The sequence below is a fragment of the Pan paniscus genome, chromosome 20 (genome assembly GCF_029289425.2).
Source record: "Pan paniscus chromosome 20, NHGRI_mPanPan1-v2.0_pri, whole genome shotgun sequence".
In the NCBI taxonomy this organism is placed as follows: domain Eukaryota; kingdom Metazoa; phylum Chordata; class Mammalia; order Primates; family Hominidae; genus Pan; species Pan paniscus.
Genome location: NC_073269.2, coordinates 16,418,536 through 16,442,256, shown reverse-complemented (window position 1 = coordinate 16,442,256; position 23,721 = coordinate 16,418,536). Strand labels below are relative to the sequence as shown.

The 23,721-nt window shown below is 51.0% G+C and overlaps 1 protein-coding gene and 2 pseudogenes across 5 annotated transcripts; 1 reads left to right on the top strand and 2 right to left on the bottom strand.

The window, feature by feature from the left end:
• The first annotated feature begins 133 nt into the window (after positions 1-133).
• ECSIT (ECSIT signaling integrator) lies at positions 134-23,668 on the top strand. Of its 5 annotated transcripts, XM_055104396.2 has the most exons (9): positions 483-566; positions 3,905-4,002; positions 10,442-10,560; positions 15,419-15,836; positions 16,340-16,563; positions 21,566-21,623; positions 21,756-21,904; positions 22,044-22,149; positions 23,169-23,668. In XM_055104396.2, the coding sequence occupies exons 3-9, from the start codon at positions 10,465-10,467 to the stop codon at positions 23,411-23,413; spliced, it is 1,296 nt and encodes a 431-aa protein (XP_054960371.2). In that variant the 5' UTR covers positions 483-566; positions 3,905-4,002; positions 10,442-10,464; the 3' UTR covers positions 23,414-23,668. The 5 variants fall into 5 exon arrangements, with proteins under 5 accessions (XP_003830549.4, XP_003830550.4, XP_054960371.2 ...); XM_003830501.5 differs by lacking the exon at positions 3,905-4,002 and having other exon boundaries at positions 134-566; XM_055104395.2 differs by lacking the exons at positions 483-566; positions 3,905-4,002 and adding an exon at positions 629-883.
• LOC129394838 (small ribosomal subunit protein eS12-like) lies at positions 4,010-6,919 on the bottom strand (annotated as a pseudogene).
• LOC129394837 (large ribosomal subunit protein eL20-like) lies at positions 6,934-10,157 on the bottom strand (annotated as a pseudogene).
• Positions 23,669-23,721: the final 53 nt, after the last annotated feature.

Here is a 23,721-nt window from a genome sequence, read left to right as displayed (position 1 = left end):
CATGGCTCGCTGTAGCCTCGACCTCCAGGGCTCAAGCGATCCTCCCGTTTCAGCCTCCCGAATAGCTGGGACTATGAGCATGCGCCATCATGCCCAGTTAATTTTTAAATTTTTTGTAGATAAGGGGGTCTCGCTATGTTGCCCAGGCAGGTCTCGAACTTCTGGCCTCCCAAAGTGCTGGGATTACAGGCATGAGCCACCGTACCAGCCCCCTTTCACTTTTTGTTTTTTTTTAAATTCATTTTCTCATTTCAGCCGCTGGGGCCTGCGACTGGATTCATAGACTATGACTCCCAAGTCCAGCCTCCCGGGCCATTTCAAGGTTCCCAGGTCTGGAGTGCGTCTTGCCTCATTAGAGGCTGGGCCTGGCTCGTTATGAGGCGGGTCCCAGATCCTTCCGCCTTCCTATTGGCCCACCTCGCGTTGTGGGCGGGACCTATTACACCAGCTTTCTTGATTTGCTACCTCCCTGGCGCTCCCTGACCCGGACGCTCTCTGGGCCAATATGGCAGCGCCCAGCAACAAGACAGAGCTGGCCTGGAGTCCACGGCTGGCCGCGTGAGTAGGTAGGTCGCGCGCGGGTAGGCGAACGCGAACTGCTGGGCTGCAGGCGGGCCCTTCAGGACCCGGCAGCGCGAGAGGGCAGCCCTGGAGGGACCCAGCTGCAGGGCCAGGGCGCCATGACCTTTCGTAGTGGGGGCGGGGACGCGCTGGGAAAGGCCGCCTGTCTTGTGCCAGCCGCCTCACGCCCCCAGTCTCCCATTTTGCAGATGACCTCGCGAGAGGTCACGCCGCAAGTCGGCAACCGGGCAGGAATTGGAATCCGCGTCTGCCTTTTTCCCCCAAGAGACCCAGAATCCTGGCAGCCGGTTTCAGAGCTGTTGTACGTACACCATACCTCGAGGTTCAGATTTATAGGTGTTTTGTTGAAATTGAGGCTTGTTTCCGTTCAGTTGATACTCGTTAGGCATCTATCATATACCAGGCACTGTCCTTGGTGCTGGAGACACAGCAATGAGGAAGATAGATAAAAATCTCTCATCTCCTGGGGGAACCAGACTTTGAACAAATTAGAAATAAACGAAACAGGTGATTTCAGATACTGATAAGTTACTAAAAATGCGTTAATGGTGTCGGGAATTTCGCTTGAGCCCAGGAGTTTCGAGACCAGCCTTGGCAACATAGCAAGACCCTGTTCTCTACAAAAAATTATCTGGGCGTAGTGGTGCACGCCTGTAGTGCTAGCTACTCGGGAAGCTGAGGTGGGAGGATTGCTTAAGCCCAGGAGGTCGAGGCTGTAGTGAGCCGTGATTGTGCCACTGCACCCCAGCCTGGGCAACAGAGCAGGACCCTGTCTCAGAAACAAACAAACAAAAATTAATAGGGTGATGAGGGCTTTTAGAATGTGGGGAATGGGAGGTGGTCAAAGAAGACCTTTCATTGAAATGACCAGAGACAGCTGTGGGCAGATCTGGAGGAAGAAAGCTCTAGACAGAGAGAAAAGCAAGTACAAAGGTTCTGAGATGGGATAAACTTAGTTTCTTTCAGAAACAGTGTAGCTGAAGCTGCCAGTGGTAGGAGTTGAGTTTAGAGGGGTAGACCCTGTCTGATTTTATTTATTTATTTTTATTTTTTAGAGACAGGATCTCACTTGTTCGTCAAGCCTGGAGTGCAGTGGTGCAGTGCACTCCATAGCTCACTGCAGCCTCAAACTCCATGGCTCAAGTGATTCTCCTGCCTCAGCTTTCCCAGTAGCTGGAACTACAGGTGCACACCACCAGGTCCAGCTAATTTTTTAAAATAATTTTTGTAAAGATCGTGTCCTGCTATGTTGTCCAGGTTGGTCTTGAACTCCTGGGCTCAAGCGATCCTCCCCACTTGGACTTCCAAAGCACTAGGATTATAGGTGTGAGCCACTGCTCCCTGGCTATTTATTTATTTTTAGAGACAGGATCTCAGTATGTTGCCCAGGCTAGAGTGCAGTGGCTATTCACAAGTGCAGTCATGGTTCACTGCAACCTCTAACTACTGACCTTAAGGGATCCTCCAGCCTCAGTCTCCTGAGTACCTGAGATGACAGGCATTCACCACCATGCCTGGATAATTCTTAATTTTTTTGTAGAGATGGGGTCTCGCTATGTTGCCCAGGCTGGTCTTGAATCCCTGGGCTCAAGTGATCCTCCTACCTTGGTCTCCCAAAGTGTTGGGATTACAGGCATGAGCCAGTGTGCCCAGTCTCTGATTTTAAGTGTGATATGCCGTTAGCGATTTTAGGCAGAAATCACTAATTTTAGTTGATTTATTTATTTATTTAGAGACGGAATCTCGCTCTGTCGCCCAGACTGGGGTGCAGTGGCACAATCTTGGCTCATTGCAACCTCCACCTCCCAGGTTCAAGTGATTCTCCTGCCTCAGGCTCCCGAATAGCTGGGATTACAGGTGCCTGCCACCACACCTGGCTAATTTTTGTATTTTTAGTACAGACGGGCTTTCACCATCTCGGCCAGGCTGGTCTTGAACTGACCTTGTGATCCACCTGCTTCAGCCTCCCAAAGTGCTGGGATTACAGGCGTGAGCCACAGCGCCTGGCCTAATTTTAGTTTAAAAGCTCCCTCTGGCTGGGTATGGTGGCTCACACCTGTAATCCCAGCACTTTGGGAGGCCAAGATGGGTGGATTGCTTGAACTCAGGAGTTCGAGACCACCCTGAGCAACATGATGAAACCCCATCTCTACTAAAATACAAAAAATTAGCTGGGTGTGGTGGCACACACCTGTAGTCCCAGCTACTCGGGAGGCTGAGGCATGAGAACCAACTTGAACTGGGGAGGCGGAGGTTGCAGTGAGCCGAGATTGCGCCATTGCACTCCAGCCTGGGGAACAGAGTGAGACTCTGTCTCCAGAAAAAAAAAAAAAAGCTCCCTCTGGCCATAGTGGGGAGAACTGACTGGAGGCAGGAAGGGCAAAAGTGGGAGGCTTGATAGGTATCCAAGTCATAGATTGAGGTGGTGGCTTCAGATAGAAAGAGATGCATTTGGGATGGATTTGGAAGTAGTCACCTAGACTAGTTGATGGATTGAATAGGAGAGTGAGGGACATAGTGGACTCAGAAATGTCTCCTAGGTTTGTAGCCTGAATGGCCAGTAGTAGTGGTGCGATTGGATAGGATGGAGAGCATCAAGTTTAAGCAAGGATATCAGTTTGGAGCAAATTATGTTTGAGATGGCTGGGTATATGCCAAAGTGGCAGTTAGGTATAAAGGCTGGGGCCCAGGGATTGAGGTGAACACTGGGGAGCCATCAGCACACAGATCACCACTTCTCAAACTTTAATGCTCACAGGAGATACCAGGGACTCGCTAAAATGCAGATTTGGGCCTGGCGCAGTGGCTCATGCCTGTAATCCCAGCACTTTGGGAGGCCAAGGCAGGTGGATCACAAGGTCAGGAGTTCAAGACCAGTCTGGACAAGATGGTGAAACCCTGTCTGTACTAAGAACGCAAAAATTAGCCAGGCATGGTGGCATGTGCCTGTAATCCCAGCGACTCGGGAGGCTGAGGCAGGATAATTGCTTGAACCCAGGATACGGAGGTTGCAGTGAGCCAAGATTGCACCACTGCACTCCAGCCTGGGCGACAGAGCAAGACTCCGCCTGGGAAAAAAAAAAAAATGCAGATTCCAGTTCAGTAGGTCTGGGATAGGGCCGAGATTTTGCTTTTTTTTTGAGATGGAGTTTTGCTCTTGTTGCCCAGGCTGGAGTGCAATGGTGTGCTCTTGGCTCACCACAAGCTCTGCCTCCCAGGTTCAAGCAATTCTCCTGCCTCAGCCTCCCAAGTAGCTGGAATTACAGGCATACGCCACCACACCCGGCTAATTTTGTATTTTTTTTTTTTTTTTTTTTTTTAGTAGCGACAGGGTTTCTCCATGTTGGTCAGGCTGGTCTCGAACTCCCGACCTCAGGTGATCGGCCGGCCTGGACCTCCCAACGTGCTGGGATTACACACGTGAGTCACCATGCCCGGCCAAATTTTGCTATTCTAATAAACTTCCAAATGTTGCTGACACTGCCAGTCCCTAGAACACACTTTAAGTAGCTGTGGTTTTTTTGTTTTTGTTTTTTTGTTTTGAGTCAGGGTCTTGCTGTGTTGCTCAGGCTGGAGTGTGTGGCATGAACTTGGTTTACTGTAGCTTGGACCTCCCAGGCTCATGTGATCCTCCCACCTCAGCCTCCCAAGGAATGAGAACACAGACAGGTGTATACTACCATGCCTGGTTAATTTTTAAATTTTTTTATAGAGACAGTGTCTGGCTATGTTTTCAGGGCTGGTATTGGACTCCTGGGCTCAACCAGTCCTCCCACCTTGGTTGGCCTCCCAAAGTGCTAGGATTACAGGCATGAGCCACCGAGCCTGGCCCTGAAAATTTAAATTAAGGTCTTAATCCTAGGTGCATATGAAAGTCATTGCAGTGCTTTTTATTTTTATTTTTATTTATTTATTTATTTTTGAGATGAAGTCGCACTCTGTTGCCCAGGCTGGAGTGCAGTGGTGCAATCTCGGCTCACTGCAACCGCTGTCTCCCGGGTCCAAGTGATTCTCCTGCCTCAGCCTCCCTAGTAGCTGGGATTATAGGCGCCCGCCACCCTGTCCCGCTAATTTTTGTATTTTTAGTAGAGACGGGGTTTCACCATCTTGGCCAAGCTGGTCTTGAACTCCTGACCTTGTGATCCACCCGCCTTGGCTTCCCAAATTGCTGGGATTACAGGCATGAGCCACTGCGCCTGGCCAGAGTGCTTTTTATTTTTTACTTTTTTATTTTTGAGATAGGGTCTCACTCTGTCACCCAAGCCAGAGTGTGGTAGCACAATCATAGCTCATATAACCTTGAACTGCTAGGCTCAAGTGATCGTCCCACCTCAGCCTCCTGAGTAGCTGGGACTACAAATGAGTGCCACCACACCCAGCTGGTATTTCTTTTCTTTCTTTTTTTTTTTTTCTTTTTGCTGTTCTTGATCTCCCGGGGCTCAAGCGATCCTCCCACTCTGACCTCCCAAAGTGGATAAGAAGCATGAGCCGCTGTGCCCAGCCTTCAGTGGGGTGCTCTATTTATTTATTTATTTTTGAGACGGAGCCTTGCTGTGTCATCCAGACTGGAGTGCAGTGTGGCGCAATCTCGGCTGACTGTAAACTCCACCTCCTGGGTTCAAGCGATTCTCCTGCCTCAGCCTCCTGAGTAACTGGGACTACAGGCGCCTGCCACCACGCCCAGCTAATTTTTATACTTTTAGTAGAGATGGGGTTTCACAATGTTGGCCAGGATAGTCTCGATCTCTTGACCTCGTGATCTGCCCACCTCGGCCTCCCAAAGTGCTGGGATTACAGGCGTGAGCCACCCTGCCAGGCTACTTTTGACACCCCCAAAATCCAGCCAGGTGCAGTGGCTCACCTCTGTAATTCCAGCACTTTGGGAGGCCGAGGTGGGAGGATTGCTTGAGCCCAGGAGTTTGAGATTTTTATAGAGGGAAACCCAGCCTCTATAAAAATTGTAAAAATTAGTTGAGTGTGGTGGCGCACACCTGTAATCCCAGCTACTCAGGAGGCAGTGGTGGGAGGATTGCTTGAGTTGGGAGGTCAAGTCTGCAGTGAGCCATGATCATACCACTGTACTCCAGCCTGGGCAACAGAGTGAGATCCTGTCTCAAAACAAAAAATCTTAACTACTAATAGCCCACTGTTGTCCAGAGGTCTCAGTGATTACATAACAGTCAATTAACTTATTTTTTTATGTGAGCCAAAGATTTATGTCTTCATTTCTTGCATTTGAAGTACTCTTGGATGACATCCTTGGCCTGAGACTCCTTGCCATAGTCCTTAACTACTACACAACTGCAACCAACCACTTTACAGGGTTTCCCTTCTCTCAATTTTACAGAGCCCTACCCATTCCCCTAGTTTCTTGTTGTCATCAACCTTAATTAAGTTGATTTGGTGTTCAGCACAAAGGGCCTCCACCAGCTTGACATACATAGGCTTATCACAGTTGGATCAAGCACACAAAGATGGGCTTGGCGCTTGTCTAAGGCTTTGGCAGCTTCACAGCTGCCACGTGCTAGGCCATTGTGGATGAGGGCGGTCTTCAGCACCTCTTGTAAAGCAGTATTAACATCCATTACACCTCCAGCAGCAATGCCTCCCTCGGCCATGGCAGTGGGTTATGGGTGAAGCTGAATCTTGAACATACCCAAGCCTCCGCCTCCGCACAACTCGGCAGTGGCAGGGAAAGGGTGATTAACATATTTTTTAATGTTATATGTATATATAATACTATAATCTTACAATAAGCTGAAGAAAAGAAAATGTTATTAAGAAAATCAGGAAAACACATTGAATTTACTATTCATTAGGTGGAAGTGGATCATCATAAAGGTCTTCATTCTCATCGTCTTCACATTGAGTAAGCTGAGGAGGAGGAGGAAGAGGAGGGGTTGGTCCTGCTGTCTTAGGGGTGGCAGAGGCAGAAGAGGTGGTGGAGGAGGTAGATGGAGAGGCAGGCACATTCAGCTGTAACTTTTTTTTCTTTCACTCTGTCACCCAGGCTGGAGTGCAGTGGTGGGATCTCAGCTCACTGCAAGCTCCGCCTCCTGGGTTCACACCATTCTGCTGCCTCAGCCTCCTGAGTAGCTGGGACTACAGGTGCCTGCCACCACGCCTGGCTATTTTTTTTGTATTTTTAGTAGAGATGGGGTTTCACCGTGTTAACCAGGATGGTCTCGATCTCCTGACCTCGTGATCCACCCGCCTCACCCTCCCAAAGTGCTGGGATTACAGGCGTGAGCCACCGTGCCCGACCTTTTTTCTTTTTACTAGCCCCTCAGTGTTTAAAGTTGTAACTTTTATTTAATTAAATTTAATTAATTAATTTTTTTGAGACAGAGTCTCACTCGGTCACCCAGGCTGGAGTGCAATGGCGCGATCTCAGCTTACTGTAACATCACCTCCCAGGTGCAAGCAATTCTCCCACCTCAGCCTCCTGGGTAGCTGGGATTACAGGCATGTACCACCATGACTGGCTAATTTTTTTTTTTTTTTACCGGGGCGTTCCTGAGTTTACGTGGGGCACACCTGGGTGAGGGCCCTACCCCTAGAAAAAGGTGTTGGGCCTTTTGGTGGTGAAGCGTGGCTTGTGCTGATGGCACAGGACCTGGTGGAGCAGCGGGAACTTGATCTTGGAGTCTTGGAACTGCTTGACGGCCAGCCGGTGGGACTTGCTGGCTGCTATCTCCTCCATCTTCATGATCTGGATGGAATGGGTCCAGGTGGGGTACCGGGCGCCCATGTCTCGGTAGCACTGGGTGACAGCGCCCGTGGTGGTCAGGTCCCAATATTCCTGGTACGTGTTGTGGGTGCTGCTCTGGGAGTTTGTAGCGCAGCCAGATGCCGAAGTTCTTCACCCGCAGGCGGTACTTCTCGAATGCCTGCCCACAGTTGACGGTCTCCCTGAAGACTTCTTCATCTTCTTTAGCTGAGATACAAAGTACCAGAAGTGGGACTTGGCAACGACATGATCAGGTGCAAAGATTCGCATGTGGTAGAGGGGTGGTGTGTGGCATTTGGGAGTGAGCAGGCAGCAACCCACCACCTTGTACTCTTGTAGTGTGCCCGAGGCCTTCATGGCATCCTCTCCACGCTTGCCGCCACCGGCAAAAGGAGCCTGGCTAATTTTTGTATTTTTAGTAGAGATGGGGTTTTGCCACGTTGGTTGGTTGGTCTTGAACTCTTGACCTCAAGTGATTATCCTGCCTGGCCTCCCAAAGTGCTGGGATTACAGGCGTGAGCCACCACACCTGGTCTTATTCTTATTTTTCAGACAGAGTCTTCCTCTTTCGCCCAGGCTGGAGTGCAGTGGCACGATCTTGGCTCACTGCAGCTTCTGCCTCCTGGGTTCAAGTGATTCTCCTGCCTCCGCCTCCTGAGTAGCTGGGGAGTGCAGGAGTGTGCCCCCAGCCTGGCTAATTTTTGTTTTTTTAGTAGAGATGGGGTCTCTCCCATGTTGGCCAGGCTGCTCTCGAACTCCTGGCCTCAGGTGATCTGCCTGCTTCGACCTCCCGAAGTGCTGTGATTACAGGCGTTAGCCACCACGTGCAGCCATAACTTTTACTGAAAAAAAAAAAAAATCCACGTATAAATGGACTTATGCTGTTCAAACCTTTGTTGATGAAGGGTCAACTGTACGTTGCCGATGGGAATGTGAAATGGTGCAGTCATCCCCAAAAACAGTCTGGCAGTTCCTGAAAATGTTAAACATGTAGTTACCATATGTCTCAGCAGTTCGACTCCTAAGTATATACCCAAGAGAAGTATAAACATATGTTCACATAAAACTTCTACACGAATGTTCATGGCAGTAGTAGTTATAACAGTCAAAAACATTTGGCAAACAACCCCAAATGTCCATCAATTGATGAATGCATAAATAAAATATGGTTATAGCCATACAAAACCTGGTTATATTCCATTCCAAAAACAATGGAATTGGCCGGGCATGATTGTAATCCTAGCAATTTGGGAGGCCAAGGTGGGTGGATCACCTGATGTCAGGAGTTCAAGACCAGCCTGGCCAACATGGTGAAACCCTATCTCTACTAAAAATACAAAAATTAGCTGGGGATGGTGGCGGGTGCCTGTAATCCCAGCTACTTGGGAGGCTGAGGCAGGAGAATCGCTTGAACCCGGGAGGCAGAGGTTGCAGTGAGCCAAGATCGTGCCATTGCAATCCAGCCTGGGCAACAAGAGTGAAACTCCATCTCAAAAAAAAAAAAAAGGCCGGGTGCGGTGGCTCACGACTATAATCCCAGCACTTTGGGAGGCCGAGGCGGATGGATCACAAGGTAAGGAGTTTGAGACCAGCTTGGCAACATGGTGAAACCCCATCTCTACAAAAAAATCTATAAATTAGCTGGATGCAGTGGCACACACCTATAGTCCCAGCTACTCAGGAGGCTGAGGCAGGAGAATCGTGAGCCCGGAAAGCAGAGGTTGCAGTGAGCTGAGATTGTGCCACTGCACTCCAGCCTGGGAAACAAAGCAAGATCCTGTCTAAAAATAAAAATAATAAAAATTAAAAAAAAAATCTATGCATGAACCTTGAAAACACGTCAGTGGGCCAGGTGCGGTGGCTCATGCCTGTAATCCCAGCGCTTGGGGAGGCTGAGGCTGGCGGATCACTTGAGGTCAGGAGTTCGAGACCAGCCTGGCCAACGTGATAAAACCCCGTCTCTACTAAAAATACAAAAATTAGCCGGGCGTGGTGGCATGTACCTGTAATCCCAGCTACTCGGGATGCTGAGGCATGGGAATCGCTTGAACCCGGGAGGCGGAGGTTGCAGTGAGCCGAGATGGCAGTATTGCACTTCAGCCTGGGTGACAGAGCGAGACTGCATCTCAGAAAAAAAGAAAAAAGAAAAAGAAAACATGTCAAGTGAAGGAAACCAATCATAAAGGAGCACTTGTGATTCCAGATTCCATTTGTATGAAATGGCCGGCATAGGGAGATCTATAGAGACAGTGGATGAGTGGTTTCTTGGGGTTGGGAGTGAAGAGAAATTGAGTGCTAATGGGTACAGGGTTTCTTTCTTTTTTTTTTTTTTCTTCTTTTTTTTTTTTTTCTGGAGATGGAGTTTTGCTGTTGTTCCCCAGGCTGAGGTGTAATGGCATCATCTTGGCTCACTGCAACCTCTGCCTCCTGGGTTCAAGCAATTCTCCTACGTCAGCCTTCCCAGTAGCTGGAATTACAGGCGTGCGCCACCATGCTCGGCTAATTTTTTGTATTTTTAGTAGCGATGGGGTTTCTCCATGTTGGTCAGGCTGGTCTCGAACTCCCAACTTCGAGTGATCCGCCCGCCTCAGCCTCCCAGAATGTTGTGATTACAGGCGTGAGCCACTGCGCCTGGCCAGGTACAGGGATTCTTGTTGGAGTGACACAAATTTTGTAAAATTAGATTGTAGTGGCTAGGAGTGCTGGCTCACACCCATGATCCCAGCACTTTTGGAGACAGAGATGGGAGGATCACTTGAAGCCAACAGTTTGAGACCAGCCTGGGCAACACAGCAAGACCCTGGGTCTGTGCAAACTATTTTCAAATTAGCTGGGCATGGTGGCACGCGTCTGTAGTCCCAGCTTCTCGACGCTCTGGGGCTGGAGGATCACTTGGGCCCAGAAGTTGGAGGCTGCATTGAGCTATGATCACGCCCCTGGGGCAGCAGGATTAGGGTGCTGTCCCAAGAACAAAGTCTTTGAGTCATCAGCCCGTTTCTTGGGTAAGGTAAACATTGGGGCTGGTGAGTTAGCCACATAATCTGGAGTGTGCCCTCGACTCTGCGGGGCCCTTGCGTCTGTTAGCATCTGTAAGGTGCCAGGCTAATGCTGAATCTTCTTTTGGGCCAGGTGATTGTCTGACAAGCAGAGGCATGAGCTGGGTCCAGGCCACCCTACTGGCCCGAGGCCTCTGTAGGGCCTGGGGAGGCACCTGCGGGGCCACCCTCACAGGAACCTCCATCTCTCAGGTAAGCAACAGCCAGGCAGTCTTTTGGGTAGAGGGAGGTAAGCTTGGGATTTGCTCCCAACTCCTTCAGAATCCACTCTGTGAAGCCAGTTCTGGTGAGTCTGGGCTGGCCTATCAGTGCCGAGGTCCCATTAAAAGTCCTTAGTTTATGTATGTATATATGTTTATGTGTTTGTTTTTTGAGACAGTGTCTCTGTCACCAAGGCTGGAGTGCAGTAGTGTGATTACAGCTCACTGTCGTCTTGACCTCCCAGGTTCAAGCAATCCTCCCGCCTCATCCTCCGAAGTACCCAGGACTACAGGCACATACTACCACACCCGGCTAGTTTTTGTATTTTTTTTGTAGAGACGGGGTTTCACCATGTTGGGCAGGCTGGTCTTGAACTCTGGGCTCAAGTGATCCACCTGCGTCAGCCTCCCAAAGTGCTGGGATTACAGGCGTGAGCCACCGCGCCTGGCCAAAAGTCCATAATTTATTTATTTTTTTGAAACAAGGTCTTGCTCTATCACCCAGGCTGGAGTACAGTGGTGGAATCAGGGCTCACTGCAGCCTCAAACTCCTGGGCTCAAATGAGCCTCCCACCTCAGCCCCCTGAGTAGCTGGGACCACTGATTTGAGCCACCATGCCCAGCTAATTTTTTTTTTTTTTAGATGGAATTTTGCTCTTGTCGCCAAAGCTGGAGTGCAGTGGCATGGTCTTGGCTCACTGCAACCTCTGCCTCCTGGGTTCAAGCGATTCTCCTGCCTCAGCCTCCCGAGTAGCTGTGATTACAAGTGCACGTCACCACGCCCAGCTAATTTTTGTAATTTTAGTAGAGACGCGGTTTTGCCATGTTGGCCAGGCTGGTCTCAAACTCCTGACCTCAGGTGATTCACCCGCCTCGGCCTCCCAGAGTGCTGGGATTACAGGCATAAGCCACCGCACCCGGCCGCTAATTTTTTTTTTTTTAAGTATATGGTCTTGTTGTGTTGCCCAGACTGGTCTTGAACCTCTGGGCCCTCAGTCCTTCCACTTTGGCCTCCCAAAGTGCTAGGATTACAAGTGTGAGCCACTGTGCCTGGACCCTAATTTAAGAGATGCTAGTGCCTACGTGGGTGAGGGGACTGACTTTGAAAATAAGGATGTATGAGCTCGGTGGATTTGTGTGGTGACTGTGAGCAGCTCCTCCTGCATCTACTTGTGAAGATGGGGCAGAAAACTGAATTTCTTTCCTATACCCATAGTGACCAGATGGCGAAAGCAGATTGACAGCCATAGATAGCAATAACGATGATGGTGGGAATATTAATAGTTCCCGTATTGAGCACTTACTCTGTGCCCGGCCCCGCACTATGCATTTCATTTACATTACCTCCTTTGCAGTGTTTCCCCCTCGTTAGGCATTTTAGAGCTTCCTTTCTGATTTTTACCCCAAAGTGGTATAATACTACACCACCTATATTATTAATTGACTGAAATTTCAGTTGTTTTTTGTTTTTGAGATGGAGTCTCCCTCTGTCACCCAGGCTGGAGTGCAGTGGCGTGATCTCAGCTCATTGCAACCTCTGCCTCCCGGGTTCAAGTGATTTTCCTGCCTCAGCCTCCTGAGTAGCTGGGATTACAGGTGTGTGGCACCACACCTGGCTAATTTTTGCATTTTTGGTAGAGATGGGGTTTCACCATGTTGGCCAGGCTGGTCTCAAACTCCTGACCTCAAGTGATCCACCCGCCTCTCAAAAGTGCTGGGATTACAGGCACAAGCCACTGCGCCCAACCTGAAATTTTACTATAAATGAATGCCTTTTTTTTTTTTTTTAACATTGCCTTATCAAAGAACGATATGGGATGGCTGTGGGGACCGCAGAGTAGGGGGACTGAGGGCACTGACTCCATTCTCAGCTCTGATGCTTTGCAGCTGTGTAACACTGTGCATCCCACTTCATCTTCCTGAGCCTTGGTTTTTGTCATCTGTAAAATGAGTGCAGTAAGAGTACCCCCCACCTAGGGCCTCACATTTGTAAAGTGCTCAACTGTGTCTACAGTGGAAGAATATTTGGTAAATATTGTCTCTTTCTTTTGAGATAGGGTCTCGCTCTGTTGCCCATGCTGGAGTGTAGTGGCGTGATCTTGGCTCACTGCAACCTCGACCCGCCAGTCTCAATTGATCTGCCTACTTCAGCCTCCTGAGTAGCTGGGACTACATACATTCACCACCATGCCTGGCTAATTTTTGTATTTTTTTGTAGACATGAGGGTTCAGCAGGTTGCCCAGGCTGGTCTCGAACTCCTGACCTCAGGTGATCTGCCCGCCTCAGCCTCCCAAAGTGCTAGGATTACAGGTGTGAGCCACCAAGCCTGGACTAATATTGGCTCTTACTTGTTAGCATTGTGTGTGTGTGTGTGTGTGTGTGTGTGTAGATAAACACACACACACATTCATTTATTTTTTAGAGATAAGGTTTTACTCTCTCGTTCAGGTTGGAGTGCAGTGACACAATCGTAGCTCACTGCAGCCTGGGATTCCTGGGCTTAAGCAGTCCTCCCGCTTCAGCCTCCTGAGTAGCTGGGACTACAGGTATACACCACCACGTCCAGCTTATTTTTTTATTTTTTCATAGAGAGATGGAGTCTCACTATGTTGCCCAGGCTGCAATGCGGTGGTGCAATCAAAGCACAGTACAACCTTGATAACTAGCTGTATATTTTTAAGATGCCTTATATGTAACCCTTCTAATTTAAAAATTCAATTTAAAATAAGAAATTTGTTACTGTGTCATCTAGAACCAGAATTTGGCTACTCTGGAGGCTGAGGTGGGAGGATCACTTGAGCCCAGGAGTTCTGGGCTGTTGTGCACTATGCTGATGGAGTGTCCTGCACTAAGTTTTGCTTAATATTGTGACCTCCTGGGACTTGGGGGACCACCAGGTTGCCTAAGGAAGTGTGAACTGACCCAGGTTGGAAACAGCAGGTCAAAACTCCTGTGCTGACCAGTTGGCTCATGCCTGTGAATAGCCACTGCACTCCCGCCTGGGCAACATAGCTAGACTCCATCTCTTAAAGGGTCCCAGCACTTTGGGAGGCCACGGTGGGGGGATCACCTTAGGTCAGGAATTCGAGACCATCCTGGCCAACATGGTGAAACCCCGTCTCTACTAAAAACACAAAAATTAGGCCGGGCATGGTGGCTCACATCTGTAATCCCAGCACTTTGGGAGGCCGAGGTGGGCGGATCACAAGGTCAGGAGTTCAAGACCAGCCTGGCCAACATGGTGAAACCCTGTCTCTACTAAAAATACAAAAGTTAACTGGGCATGGTGGCATGTGCCTGTAATCCCAGCTACTTGGGAGGCTGAGGCAGAAGAATTGCTTGAACCAGGGAGTCAGAGGTTATAGTGAGCTGAGATCGTGTGACTGCACTCCAGCCTGGCAACAGAGCGAGACTCCATCTCAGGAAAAACAAACAAACAAAACATAAAAATTAGCTGGGCATGGTGGCAGGCGCCTGTAATCCTAGCTACTTGGGAGGCGGAGGCAGGAGAATCGCTTGAACCCACAAGGCAGAGGTTGCAGTGAGCTGAGATGACGCCATTGCATTCCAGCCTGGGCGACGAGTGAAACTCTGTCTCAAGAAAAAAAGAAAAAGAAAGAAGGGGCTGGGTACAGTGGCTCATGCCTGTAATCTCAAGACTTAAGGTGGCTACGCCGGGTGCAGTGGCTCATGCCTGTAATCCCAGCACTTGGGAGGCCAAGGCGGGCGGATCACGAGGTCAGGAGATCAAGACCATCCTGACTAACACGGTGAAACCCCATCTCTACTAAAAATCCAAAAAATTAGCCGGGCGTGGTGGCAGGCGCCTGTAGTCCCAGCTACTCAGGAGGCTGAGGCAGGAGAATGGCGTGAACCCGGGAGGTGGAGCTTGCAGTGAGCCGAGATCGTGCCACTGCACTCCAGCCTGGGTGACAAAGCGAGACTCTGTCTCAAAAAAAAAAAAAAAAGACTTGGGGAGGCTGAGGCAGGTGGATCACTTGAGGCCTGGAGTTTGAGACCAGCCTGGCCAACATGATGAAACCCCATCTTTACTAAAACTACAAAAATTAGCAGGGCGTGGTGGAGCACGTCTGTAGTCCAGCTTACTTGGGAGGCTGAGGCATGAGAATCGCTTGAACATGGGAGGCAGAGGTTGCAGTGGGCTGAGGTCACGCCACTGCGCTGCAGCATGGGTGACAGAATGAGACTCTGTCTAAAAAAAAAAAAAAAAAAAATTACAAGCAAAAAGGGCCACCAGGCACAGTGGCTCATGTCTGTAATCCCAACACTTTGGGAGGTGGAGACGGGATGATCACTTGAAGCCAGGCGTTCAAGACCAACCTGGGCAAAATAGTGCGACTCCCGTCTCTGCTGAAAATTTAAAAATTAGCCAGGTGCGGTGGTGTACACCGGTAGTTCCAGCTGCTGGACAGGCTGAGGAGGAGAATTGCTTGAGCCCAGGAGTTGAAAGCTGCAGTAAGCCATAGTAGCACCACTACATTCCAGCCTAGGCCACAGAGCCAGACCCCGTCTCAAAAAAAAACAAAAAAAAACCCCCAAAAAAACGGCATGTGTGTGTCATCACTGTGAATATTACCAAGTTGCCTCCGTGGCAGTTTTTACCAGCTCCCCATAGCCATGGCTAACAGTGCCTGTTTCCTCCCTACTGTGCCAGCATTGTGTTTTATCGCACTTTGTAATGGCCTCGAATCTTGGGTTTGTAACCACAGTTCCATACCTCCGAGTCCTCAGGGAGGCCACTGGGACCTCTCTGAGGAAAGAGCCAGCCTGGCGGCCCCCCATAGACACTGGGAGGTGCCAGATTCCAGCAGTTCTCCTCCCTCCCCAGGTCCCTCGCCAGCTCCCTCGGGGCCTCCACTGCAGCGCAGCTGCCCATAGCTCTGAACAGTCCCTGGTTCCCAGCCCACCGGAACCCCGGCAGAGGCCCACCAAGGCTCTGGTGCCCTTTGAGGACCTGTTTGGGCAGGCGCCTAGTGGGGAACGGGACAAGGCGAGCTTCCTGCAGACGGTGCAGAAATTTGCGGAGCACAGCGTGCGTAAGCGGGGCCACATTGACTTCATCTACCTGGCCCTGCGCAAGATGCGGGAGTATGGTGTCGAGCGGGACCTGGCTGTGTACAACCAGCTGCTCAACATCTTCCCCAAGGAGGTCTTCCGGCCTCGCAACATCATCCAGCGCATCTTCGTCCACTACCCTCGGCAGCAGGAGTGTGGGATTGCTGTCCTGGAGCAGATGGAGAACCACGGTGAGGCCAGGAGGCTGGCGCAGGGTGGGGAGTGGGCTACACTGATAGCTGGCAGCACCTCTCCTGAGTCTCAGCCCCTCCTTCCTCCATGGCTCCGTCTCTGTCTCTCTCGCTCTTCTCCCTCTCCCAATCCCTGTTTTCATCACTCATCTCTCTTTCTTGCCTCCCTCTGACCTCCCCTCCCCTCCCCCTCCCTCCCCTCCCCCCCTTCTCCTCTCCTCCCTGCCTCTCTCTCTCCCTCCCTTCCTTCCTCTCTTTCTTTTAGAAATGGGGTCTCACTATGTTGCCCAGGCTGCTCTCAAACTCCTGGACTCAAGTGATCCTCTCCCCTTGGCCTCCCAATGTGCTGGGATTACAGGCATGAGCCTTTTTCTTTCTAATTCTCTCTGATTCTTTTCTCCCTGTCTGTGATCAATTCCCTGACTTCACTGTTTTCTTTTCTCCTCTTCCCTTCCCTCCTCCCCCTCCATCTCTGAGGTTCTGCCTGCATCTGCCCAGCACAGGTGTGATGCCCAACAAGGAGACGGAGTTCCTGCTGATTCAGATATTTGGACGCAAAAGCTACCCCATGCTCAAGTTGGTGCGCCTGAAGCTGTGGTTCCCTCGATTCATGAACATCAACCCCTTCCCAGTGCCCCGGGACCTGCCCCAGGACCCTGTGGAGCTGGCCATGTTTGGCCTGCGGCACATGGAGCCTGACCTTAGTGCCAGGGTCACCATCTACCAGGTATCCGCCCTTGTCTACAGCCTCAGCTGCCACCCCAGGCCAGGCTCCCGCCATTCCTCCCCTGGGCTCCCCTTCTCTCACTCTAGTGATTGTGGTGAATCAAGTTCTTTTTTGAGACAGGGTCTTGCTCTGTTGCCCAGGCTGGAGTGTGGTGGCACTATCTCGGCTCACTGCAGCCTCTGCCTCCCAGGCTCAAGCGATCTTTCCACCTCAGCCTCCTGAGTAGCTGGGACTCCAGTCACACACCACTATGCCTGGCTAATTAAAAAAACTGTTTTTTTTTTTTCAGAGACAGGGTCTCACTATATTGCCCAGGCTGGCCTTGAACTCCTGGGCTCAAGCAATCCTCCTGCCTCGGCCTCCCAAAGTGCTGGGATTACAGGCATGAGGCACTGTGCCTGGCCGTGAATTGAGTTCTGATTCTCTGGCTGAGTCCCCTGGTAGGTTCCCATGGTCCTTACTGCTAGCACAGCTTGAGTGACCTCTGTTTCAGTCCGTTCAGGCTGCTCTAACAAAATCTCTTAGCTTGGGTCATTGATGAACAACAAAAATTTATTGCTCACAGTTCTAGAGGCTGGGAAGTCCAAGATCAAGGTGCCACCACATCTAGGTCTGGTGAGGGTTTGCTCTCTGCTTCAAAGATGACACCTTCTTGCTGTGTCCTCACATAATATAAGGGGCAAACAAGCCCCTCAGACCTCTTCATATTTTTTTTGAGACAAGGTCTGGCTCTGTTGCCCAGGCTGGAGCGCAGTAGCACTATCTTGGCTCACTGCAAATTCCACCTCCCAGGCTGAAGCCATCCTTTCACCTCAGCCTCCCGAGTAGCTGGGACTACAGTCGTACACCACCACGCCCGGCTAATTTTTGTATTTCTTGTAGAGATGGGGTTCCACCATGTTGCCCAGGCTGGTCTCAAACTTGTGAGCTCAAGCGATCCACCCACCTTAGCCTCCCAAAGTACTGGGATTGCAAGCATGAGCCACCACGCCTGGCCCCCTCAGACCTTTGTTTGTTTGTTTGTTTTTGAGACGGAGTCTCGCTCTGTCGCCAGGCTGGAGTGCTGTGGCGCCATCTCGGCTCACTGCAACTCTGACTCCCGGGTTCAAGCGATTCTCCTGCCTCAGCCTCCCGAGTAGCTGGGATTACAGGCATGCACCACCAGGCCCAGCTAATTTTTGTATTTTTAGTAGAGACGGGGTTTCACCATGTTGGCCAGGCTGGTCTTGATCTCCTGACCTCATGATCTGCCCACCTCGGCCTCCCAAAGTGCTGGGATGACACGCGTGAGCCACTGTGCCCGGCCCAGACCTTTTTTATAAGGGGACTAATCTCATTCATGAAGGCAGAGCCCTTATGATCTAAGTGCCTCTCCTCTCAAAGGCCTGACCTCTTAATCCTATTGCATTGGAGATAGATTGCAACCTATGAATTTCAGGGGGCCATAAACATTCAGACCATAGCACCCTCCCATCCTTCTCCCAACACTTGCTACATTCTAGGCATCTTCCTTATTTTCTGTGCCAATTCTCACCACAGGCCTTTGCGTTCTCTGTTCCTTCTGCCAGGAACACTGTTCCCCATGGACTTCATGTTATTCCGGTCTCAGCTCCACTGTTCCTAATCAGGATGCCCTTCCTGACCTCCCTGGCCAAGGCACCACCCCTTCATCGTGCTTGGCTTGGTTCCTCATTCACCATGACTCAGTCTCCCTCCTGTCTCCCAAGGCTGAGCACAGGATTTGGTGCAAAGCTGACACTTGGCAGTGGTTTGTTGAATGACTGAGTGGAGTAACACCCTCAACTCAGTGTCCTGGGAGCCCCCACTCATGCCAGATCACACAATTGATCCAAAGAGAGCCCCTCACAGCACTTGTCATGTGGTCCTGGACAGATAACAGTTTCCTTAAGAGCCAGTGGTTCTGAGATGGAGAAGCCCGGGGTGCTGTGGGAGCCGAGTGGGCAGGTGGGGCTTCCTCGGGGAGGTAAGGAGAGCAGAGGACGCTGGGCAGAGGGAGCAGTGTGTACCAGGAAATGCGGTGCAGTGAGTGGGGGCACCTGATTAAAGAGCTTGATCTCAAACCTCTTGGTTGGTGGGGAGAGCTATGCCGGGGGTGGGGGGTCGGAGATTTAAGAAGAAGGAATGGGGTTGGAATCATGTTTCTGGAAGAATCTGCAATTGGAAACTTGTCTCCTGGCGGCCGTGTGGATGCTGTTGGATGGGGAGAGGGGCTAGGGGACCAGGGTTGTGGGTCCAGGTGAGAGATGGCTTGAGACCAGCAGCAGAATGTGGGGGGAAGGGTTGTTTTTAGTTCATTTCTTCATTTTGCAAAGCAATGCACTAAAAAGCCAAACAGCATGTAAAAGCACACGGTGACGAGTCCTCTGCTTCTACCCAGGCCCCGTGCGCTGCCCCCCACGCCGCCCGTCTCCCTGCCCAGAGGTGACTATTTCCATGTCTCCTTCCAGAGAGGTTCTATACATTTGCAAGCAGAGCTCTCTTTTTTTTTTGGCATCTGTATCCTTTGTATTTAAATATCCTTCTCCCCCGTCTTATGGAGTAAAATACAGCCAGGCACAGTGGCTCATGCCTGTAATCCCAGCACTTTGGGAGGCTGAGGCAGATGGATTGCTTGAGCCCAGGAGTTCGAGACCAGCCTGGGCAACATGGCAAGACCCCATCTCTACCAAAAAAATACGAAAATTAGCTGGGAGTGGTGGTGCACACCTGTAGCCCCAGCTACTCAGGAGGCTGAGGCAGGAGGATGGCTTGAACTCAGGAAGTCAAGTCTGTAGTGAGCTGTGATCATACCACTGCACACCAGACTGGGTGACAGAGCAAGAGCCTGTCTGTTTAAAAAAAAGAAGTTCTTTAGCCAGGCGTGGTGGCTTACGCCTGTAATCCCAGCACTTTGGAAGGCCAAGGCAGGCAGATCACCTGAGGTTGGGAGTTCAAGACCAGCCTGACCAACATGGAGAAACCTCGTCTCTACTAAAAATACAAAAAGAATTATCCAGGCATGGTGGCGCATGCCTGTAATCCTAGCTACTTGCGAGGGCGAGGCAGGGGAATCACTTGAACCCAGGAGGTGGAGGTTGCAGTGAGCCGAGATCGCGCCATTGCACTCCAGCCTGGGCAACAAGAGCGAAACTCCATCTCAAAAAAAAAAAGTTTCTTTAGTAGCAGGGCATTATATACATGTACCTTGCCTTTTACAAATTTCATTTAATACAACTAGAAGTCAATGATCCATCTCAAATTTTTTTGTTGTTGTTTTTTTGAGACAGAGCCTTGCTCTGTCACCCATGCTGGAGTGCAGTGGCACAATCTCGGCTCACTACAACCTCCTCCTCCCAGGTTCAAGCAATTCTTGTGCCTCAGCCTCCCATGTAGCAGGGACTACAGGCGTGTGCCACCACGCCTGGCTAGTTTTTGTATTTCTAGTAGAGACGGGGTTTTACCATGTTGGCCAGGCTGGTCTTGAACTCCTGGCCTCAAGTGATCCACCACCCTTGGCCTCCCAAAGTGCTGGGATTACAGGCATGAGCCACCGCGCCCGGCCTGCTCATCTCAATTTTTTTTAACTTGAAAGGATGAATGATATATGTTCTAATAGCTGTCCACTGTTTTGGTTCAAAAGCAAGTGCATTTTGTTAAAAAAAAAAAAAAAATGTGTCAGCGGGGCGCAGTGGCTTATGCCTGTAATCCCAACGCTTTGGGAGGCTGAGGCAGGTGGATCACCTGAGGTCGGGAGTTTGAGACCAGCCTGACCAACATGGAGAAACCCTGTCTCTACTAAAAATACAGACATCAGCCAGACGTGGTGGTGCACGCCTGTAATCCCAGCTACTCGGGAGGCTGAGGCAGCAGAATCACTTGAACCCAGGAGGTGGAGGTTGCGGTGAGCCGAGATCAAGCCCCATTGCACTCCAGCCTAGGCAACAAGAGCGAAACTCTGTCCCAAAAAAAAAAAAAAAAAAATTGTCTAGTGTTTTTGAATTATGTTCAAGGTATAAAATTTTAAAAGATAAAAAAGGTATTCCTTCCCACCCTGTCCTCCACAGAGGTGAAAGCTATCATTTGCTTCTAGTGTCTCCTTCCTGGGATATTCTGTATATGTGAAGTTATTTTTCTTTTTTTAATTCACAAGCACTGAGCACTTATTATTTGCCAGGGACTGTTCTACATATTTTACAACCACCCAAAGTTAGGTTCATGCCCATAATCCTAGTGCTTTGGGAGGCCAAGGCAGACGGATCACCTGAGGCCAGGAAGTTGAGACCAGCCAGGCCAACATAGCAAAACCCTATCTCTACTAAAAATACAAAAAATTAGCCGGGCATGGTGGCAGGCGCCTGTAGTCCCAGCTACTTGGGAGGCTGACACAGGAGAATCGCTTGAACCCAGGAGGCGGAGGCTATAGTGAACCGAGATCATGCCATTGCACTCCAGCCTGGGTAATGAGCAAAACTCCATTTCAAAAATTAAAAAAATAAAATTAGCCAGGCATAGTGGTGTGCACCTGTAGACCCAGCTACTTGGGAGACTGAGGTAGGAAGATCACTTGAGCCCAGGAGTTCAAGGCTACAGTGAGCTATGATCATGCCACCATTCTCCAGCATGGATGACAGAGAGGGAGACCCCCATCCCTAAAAAAAAAAAAAAAATCGGAATTAAGTGCTGTTATCATTCCTATTGTGCATCTGGAGAAACTGAGGCACACAGGTACAGTGACTTGGCCAAGGTCACACAGCTTGTGACAGAGCCAGGATTTTGACACAGGTGGGCGGGTTCTAGGGTAGTTCCCTCAGGGTGAGCATCCTAAAGATTGGTGGTTATTGCCAAATGGGACAGAGGGATGAGGGGACAGGTTGGAGGGCCGTGTACCAGATCCAGGAGAGGTGTCCTGAATTCACTGGTATCCCCCTTTCTGTTTCTCTGTCCCCAGTTCCTCTGTAGGGGATTGGGGGTTACAAGATTATATCCCTACTCTCCCTTGCAGGTTCCTTTGCCCAAAGACTCAACAGGTGCAGCAGATCCCCCCCAGCCCCACATCGTAGGTAAGTCTGAGAGCATGGGGGCGGCCACGTCTCTAACCTGACCCAGGCCCTGCCAGGTTCTCGCTGGGCCTAGGCTGGGCTCCCTGGGCCGAGTCCCTTGCAGGGCACAGGGCATGTATGTCTCCACACCAGGAATCCAGAGTCCCGATCAGCAGGCCGCCCTGGCCCGCCACAATCCAGCCCGGCCTGTCTTTGTTGAGGGCCCCTTCTCCCTGTGGCTCCGCAACAAGTGTGTGTATTACCACATCCTCAGAGCTGACTTGCTGCCCCCGGAGGAGAGGGTGAGGGCTTAAAGCAAAGCATGTGTTGGGGTTGGGGAGTGGGCTGGCACTACCCTGAGGGTGCATGGGAGAGGCTGGAGGAGGGAGACCGAAAGAGCCCTGGCCTCTGACCCCGCCTGCACTCCCCACCTTGGAGTAGGAAGTGGAAGAGACGCCGGAGGAGTGGAACCTCTACTACCCGATGCAGCTGGACCTGGAGTATGTGAGGAGTGGCTGGGACAACTACGAGTTTGACATCAATGAAGGTAAAAACTGGGCCAGGTGCGGTGGCTCACATGTGTGCTCGTAATCCCAGCCCTCCTACAGGCTGAGGTGGGAGGATCACTTGAGCCCAGGAGTTGAGGTTGCAGTGAACTATTATAGAGCCACTGCACTCCAGCCTACGTGATAGACCCTGTGTCAAAAAAAAAAAAAAAAAAAAAAAGGCAAAAACCTGGACAGGCAGGACTTCCAAACATTCCAAACACCATCCAGGATGAGGGGCGGCCTCTGGGGTCAAGGGGTAGGCCCAGGCTGAGACGCAGTCCACTTACACCCTCGTCCTCCGGCCGCACACACTCATTTGCCCCAGGGGCTCCAGACCTGAGGTCACCCAGCCCTGTTGGCCCTTGTTCATTCCCTCCCTCCCACACCTCTGTGCTGGCTACTGGGTGTCACCAGGACAAACCTAGTCCCTCGAGTCAGCAAGGGAACAGGCAAATTACACTTTGGGGAGCTTAGGAGAGGAGCATGCCTTGAGTGGGGGGTCAGGAGGCCTTCCTGGCAAAATACAGAAAAACCAGGAGGCATCGCCTGGGTGAAGGGTGGAGTGGGCAGCCTAGGCAGCGGGGCTAGCTTGTGCAAAGGTTTGGAGGCACAAGAAAGTGGAAGGAAGCCGGGCGCAGTGGCTCACGCCTGTAATCCCAGCACTCTGGGAGGCTGAGGCGGGTAGATCATTTGAGGTCAGGAATTCGAGACCAGCCTGGCCAACATGGTGAAACCCCATCTCTACTAAAAATTTAAAAATTAGCCCGGCGTGGTGCTGTGCACCTGTAATCCCAGCTCCTCGGGAGGCCGAGGCAGAAGAATCACTTGAACCTGGGAGGCGGATGTTGCAGTGAGCCGAGATCTCGCCACTGCACTCCAGCCTGGGTGACACAGCGAGACTCCGTCTCAAAAAAAAAGGAAGTGGAAGGGAGTGTAAAATACCTCAAAAAGGTGTAGGCATGGGTTAGCCGCTGCAGCCCCCACTGTGCAAACCTTAAGGGTGCATGTCTTTCAACAGTGGAGGAAGGCCCTGTCTTCGCCATGTGCATGGCGGGTACTCATGACCAGGCGACGATGGCTAAGTGGATCCAGGGCCTGCAGGAGACCAACCCAACCCTGGCCCAGATCCCCGTGGTCTTCCGCCTCGCCGGGTCCACCCGGGAGCTCCAGACATCCTCTGCAGGGCTGGAGGAGCCGCCCCTGCCCGAGGACCACCAGGAAGAAGACGACAACCTGCAGCGACAGCAGCAGGGCCAGAGCTAGTCTGAGCCGGCGCGAGGGCACGGGCTGTGGCCCGAGGAGGCGGTGGACTGAAGGCATGAGATGCCCTTTGAGTGTACAGCAAATCAATGTTTTCCTGCTTGGGGCTCTCTTCCCTCATCTCTAGCAGTATGGCATCCCCTCCCCAGGATCTCGGGCTGCCAGCGATGGGCAGGCGAGACCCCTCCAGAATCTGCAGGCGCCTCTGGTTCTCCGAGTTCAAATAAAAAGGGGCGGGAGCGCTGCTGGTTTTGCGCATGCGCAGTTTCCATTCTTGGTCTCCTTTTGGCGCCCTGGGGCAGCGAGAGACC